The sequence below is a fragment of the Cibotium barometz genome, chromosome 39, assembly GCF_041138505.1.
Source record: "Cibotium barometz isolate CiBa-2024 chromosome 39, ASM4113850v1, whole genome shotgun sequence".
Lineage (NCBI taxonomy): Eukaryota > Viridiplantae > Streptophyta > Polypodiopsida > Cyatheales > Cibotiaceae > Cibotium > Cibotium barometz.
This window is the reverse complement of record NC_141084.1, coordinates 27062176-27067460: the sequence shown is the minus strand read 5'-3', so window position 1 is coordinate 27067460 and position 5285 is coordinate 27062176. Positions and strand designations below refer to the sequence as shown.

At 43.4% G+C, this 5285-nt stretch overlaps 1 protein-coding gene across 1 annotated transcript; it reads left to right on the top strand.

Moving 5' to 3' along the window:
* The first annotated feature begins 745 nt into the window (after window positions 1-745).
* On the top strand, window positions 746-4057 carry LOC147615940 (uncharacterized). Its single transcript, XM_086778578.1, has 4 exons — window positions 746-2604; window positions 2735-3080; window positions 3236-3397; window positions 3522-4057. Exons 1-4 carry the CDS (start codon window positions 1130-1132, stop codon window positions 3942-3944), a joined length of 2406 nt encoding a protein of 801 aa, XP_086634704.1. The 5' UTR covers window positions 746-1129; the 3' UTR covers window positions 3945-4057.
* Window positions 4058-5285: the final 1228 nt, after the last annotated feature.

Genomic DNA, 5285 nt, shown 5'->3' with positions numbered 1-5285 from the left:
AATGCTAACACGCTCAAAACACAATAACTTGGACTAGTGCTTTTTGGGTCACACCATTCTTTAGGGGAGGCAAATGGTTGAGTTTGAATGGCTCAATAAGATCATGTGCAATGTATGATTAATATCATTAGTTTATTCAATAGGCATTATGCTAACACAATTAACGTATTGATAATTGCAACGAGGTGTATAGGCTTTGATTTACCAATCAAGTAATCAAGTTATCTTCTATATTATATAGTAATACCCAACATCCATCATGACTTCTAGGTTTTTACATAAACTTTCGACGCTCACACCTCAAGGGAAGCCACATGGAAGTTATTCAACAATTAATTGTGTATTATTATTATTTCTTTTGTGCAATTTGAGCATTTTGTCTTGCACATGGAAATTTCCTTTTTGTGTATGAATTGTTATTGCACTACACTTCATGCTTTCTTACAATGCCCACTCCCATTTTCAAGGGTAACATGCGTATGTAAATACAAAAGCAAAGGTGTTTTAACCTACACTCAACTATGGCAATTGCTAGCAATCAAGAAAGATATGACACTTCTTGAAATTTGAAAAAAGCCAGCTTCAACAAGTATCGTTTCCAACTGTTTTCTTAGAATTGTTTTGCTTGTAGCTCCTCAGTTAGCTTTGCTCAGGATTGTTTATTACTCGGCCTCTAATTGATCAAGGGTTGTTAGCCAAGCGTGGCTAGTAGGAATGAGCATGGTTGATATATACGTACGTACGGATCTGATCCGTACCGTACGGCCGTACTGTACGGATCCGTACACGTACGGATCGATCCGTACGTGTGGGTTTTTTAATGCTGAAAATCGCCGAGCGTGTATGAATGGGCGCCCGCCTGGCGGCTGCCTTTGGGTACATACTAGGCCTTTCAAGTTTAATTATTAGACTCCAGAGAGCGTGCGTTACAGAGAGGCGATAGCAGGAAGATTTCGAAAAAGCCCAGGCGACCACAGCGTTGGAAATTTGCCGCCAGGCGTGCGTGTAGGTAAACTGAGCATCTTCCTCTCTCTCTCTTTCTCTCCCTCTTGAGTCTTGAGTCTTATCTCTTTCTCTTGCATATGTGCTGCGCACTTGGCAGGTGCAGACAAAAGTCTCAAGAGCCATCATGCCTAAGCCAACTAACCCGTATTGGCAAGAGCACACCAATGTGATCCGCATTGTCAACACACCAGGGCAAGCTGGATCTGGCACGCGACGATGGCAATGCAAGTATTGCAACTTTCAGCTCACCAGTACCATTTCTCGCGTCGTTATGCACTTGACAGGCATTGGCACAACCAATAACTGTGCAGGGTGCAAGGCAGTACCAAAGGACATTAGGGATAAGTTGATTGCTGAGAATTTTCCAGCAATGGGTGCAGGGAAAAAGGTGAAAGGTAGTCAACAGACACAGGATGCTCTCCATGATGCACTCTTGGGAGACTTGGGTGGTTCTTCACAGGTTCAGGAGGAGCAGCCCACTGGTAGTAGGAAGAGGGCTCGTACCATGCATGAGCAGCAGGACTATGTGGAGGATGATGGAGAGATGCATGCACCAAGGCAGACTACCTTGCCTTCTCGAGTTGCCTCTCTTTCTTGGGTGAAGGAGCGCCAGAAAGTGGCTGAGATGGAGATTGCTCGCACTCTCATTGAGTGCAACATCTCCTTTCATGTCTTGAGGACTGAGCAGTGGCAGAGGATGGTCAGAGCCATAGCCCAGGTTGGACACACAGAGGATTGGTCGGGGTTGGAATACAATAAGATGCGGACCACTACGCTTGAGGAGCAGAAAGCATTGATAGATAAGGCATTGGTACCAGTGAAGGCAGGTTGGGGGCAGTTTGGGTGCACCATCATTTCAGATGGCTGGAGTGACATTCGTAGGCGACACATCATTAATATTCTTGTGTCGTCTTGCCTTGGCACGTACTTCTTGCGTGCTGTTGATGCAGGAAAGGCTGGAGAGCGGATTACAGGTCAGTTTATCTATGAGCACATCCGGCAGGCTATACTTGAGGTTGGCCCAGAGAATGTGGTGCAGGTTATTACTGACAACGCCTCCAATTGCAAGGCTATGGGTGAGATGATTGAGGCAGAGTTTAAGAACATTGTCTGGACTCCATGTGCAGCTCACTGTCTTGACTTGTTGATGGAGGACATTGGGAAGTTAACATGGGTGTTGCCTATTGTTTCCGATGCCACAAAAATGACTACTTTTTTTCGCAAAAAGCACAAGGCATTGGCTATCTTTAGGAGTCACAGTACACTTGACATGGTGCGGCCCTTGAAGACCAGATTTGCATATATGTATCTTGTGTTGCAGCGACTCTATGCAGTGAGGGATCCACTTCTACAGACAGTAGTGGACCCGAAGTGGAGAGAGATGCATCACGCACAGGAGGAGTCCACTAGATACATACAGCGGCGGGTGCTTGATGAGTCCTTTTGGTCGGAGGTGCAGGCTATGATAGTAGCATTGCAGCCAATTTATGTGTTGCTGCGTGTCACAGACATGGAGGGCTCCACCATGGGCCTAGTCTATCATCTCTTCTCAGAGATGAAGACACACATCAGAGGCTGCAGATCACTGGCGCTTGATCGGTATGTACTTGCTTCTGCAATGATTACTCTCGAGTCTATTAACTATTTAGTACAATACTATAATGTATAATAGTAAATACTATAATCAAAATTCAGCCTGTTAACTAATGTTGCGTCAATGCTTTTACAGTCGGGAAGAGATCTTGGCTATTGTAGACAAGAGATGGACATTTATGAGTCGGCCCATTCATGCGATGGCTGCATTGCTTCATCCTTTCTACAAGAAGCCAACTCTTTTTAATGACAGGAGTCTACTACAGGGCAAGGATGCGTACATTGGCTTGATTTGCGAGGAGGATGAGCAGTTGGACATTGATGCAGAGCTCGCAAGCTATGAAAATAATTTAGGGTCATCCTTTACTAGAGCTGTGGCGTTGAGGCCGGAGGCAACGAAGTTCTCTCTTACATGGTGGCAGAGTTATGGAAGACAAGGTCTTCCAAAGCTCACTCGTATCGCTTTACGTGTCCTCTCACAGGTAAAGTTTTCTATCTTTACATTTTTCATACATGTGTTTTGGACCTGGGACCATGGTTCATTGTCCAATCATCAATGTCTATTGTCTATGACCATGTCCAATGTCCATTGTAATTTGTCACCATTGACACGTCACAATGCACATGTGACATGTAGGATTGCTCTGCTGGTGGATGCGAGCGCAATTGGAGCGCTTATTCGCTAATTCACACGAAGATCCGTAATCGACTCAGCACTGCACAGCTAGAGAGATTGGTCTACTGCCGAGCAAATATGAAGCTTGTGCGAGATTACCACGCTTTGGGGACACCCAAGCAGGTTAGAAAGTTGAAACTTTGGGCTAGCGTTTATACATATTACAAGCGAATATTTGTAATTACTAATTACTACTTTCTACGCTGTTAATAATGTGAACACTGAATTGCATTTTGTTTTTTAACAGACAGATCCATCGAAATTGAAGTTGGTCTCGGAGGGGAGTGCAGAGGAGACTGAGCAGCAGCAGCAGCAGCTTGTGAGAAACGATCAGGAGGAGATTATTCGCATGCTGCACAGAGAGCTGGAGAGTGTGGATCGACGTGTGACGAGGTCACGTGCGCGAGTTCTCAGTCTCCCGTTAGTCGGGCGAGATGCAGGTCCAGAAGTTTCACGACGAGAGACCATTCGGCGAGGAAAGCTTCCTGTCCGTACTCCTCGGAGACGGGCAAATGAGGCTGTTCCTCTCATTCAGCCTACGGAGGATGATGATCCAGGACAGCAGAGTATGATGGCAGAGCCAGAGTATGATGAAGAGGGCAACGTCCTGACAGATGGGGACTTGCTCTCTTCAGGAGTGTCATCATCCTCATCCGATGAGGAGTTTTGAGATTCAAAGAGTAGAGTCTCGAGAGTCGAGTCGAGACTCTTTGTTATTGCTTAGTGTTTTTTACTTTTGAGTCTTGACTCTTGACATCAGACATTTATGATTTGTTATTTGTATGCTCTAGTATCAGCCTTTTAGGTTGACATCAGACATTTGTTATTTGTATGCTCTAGTATGAGCCTTTCTACGTCTATTTTGTCTTGACAGCCATTGTGTCAAGTATATGATGTGTGTTTTGAAATTAGTACATACTACATGCAAATTGGTTTATTTTGATTCTTGAATGTTTCAAACTTTTATGTACCTTAAATGTAGAAAGGTGTTGAATGTCCTATTGTTTGCCAATGGTACGTATTTTTACGTACATAAAAAATTTTACTGTACGGAACACCGTACAGTACGTACAGGGTGGTCACATCTTCAATGAGAAAGCCAAATCTACATATTTAAAGCATGAAATTATTTTTGGACTTGTAGCAGCTAAGATTCCAACCTCTCAATTGAAAGCCTTAATATAAGACAAGTACGTTCATATAACCTGGAAACCTCTTCATTTTTTTCAAAGGATGTGTACAGATTCTCAATGTATTTAGATCCTTATGTGGCACTTTGCCTCATCCTCATGCACCACTATTTAAAACATCCACCTCGAGTCTTTTATATCCTACATTTCTCGTGACTCCTTATATCATCATCCTTCTATCCTTCCTACCCTTTCACAACCTGTCTCAAATATATATATAACCTTTTATCCAAGCCGTTGTACTACAAATTGGGAGTTATGCTCTCCCCATCAACTACAGCTAAAATTGCATATTGTACTGTACCCACTTCAGAATTCGCATATTCTACATAGGCAGACACCAAGTTCACTTCAAAATTCACATCTTCTGCATATCAACAGAGCCATGTTCTGTAATGCATTACGATAGTCCTATACAATGCGCACATAGCATGAATTACATGTCATAGAATGTCAGAATGTAAATAACATCGACATTAGCATTACAGTACCATGCCAAGTTAAAGGCATAATCATCTACAATAGAGAAGACCCCCTTTACTCACCACAAACACAGAAAGGTTGATTACCCTCGAATATAAAATGAGCCAATCAGGACCAAAGCTACATCATATGACTGTACAGCAAAAACGCATGCACATCCCCCTGTAAGTGCACTAGGGCTAGGGCAAGGGCAAAGACTCTAGGCCAGCTTATTTCACCGAGCCACATTAAGATAATCAGCCTCTAATCAGAGCATAATAGCACAAAACTGATTTAAGCCAACATGACAATTTCCACTTTACGCATATCACCTCAATATCATTTTTTGACACCCTTGT

Coding starts and splice junctions, on each gene's coding strand:
- LOC147615940 (XM_086778578.1), top strand. CDS start 1,130: ATGCCTAAGCCAACTAACCCGTATTGGCAAGAGCACACCAATGTGATC. Junction 3,081..3,235: donor CTTTACGTGTCCTCTCACAG/GTAAAGTTTTCT, acceptor TGTGACATGTAG/GATTGCTCTGCTGGTGGATG. Junction 3,398..3,521: donor CTTTGGGGACACCCAAGCAG/GTTAGAAAGTTG, acceptor GTTTTTTAACAG/ACAGATCCATCGAAATTGAA.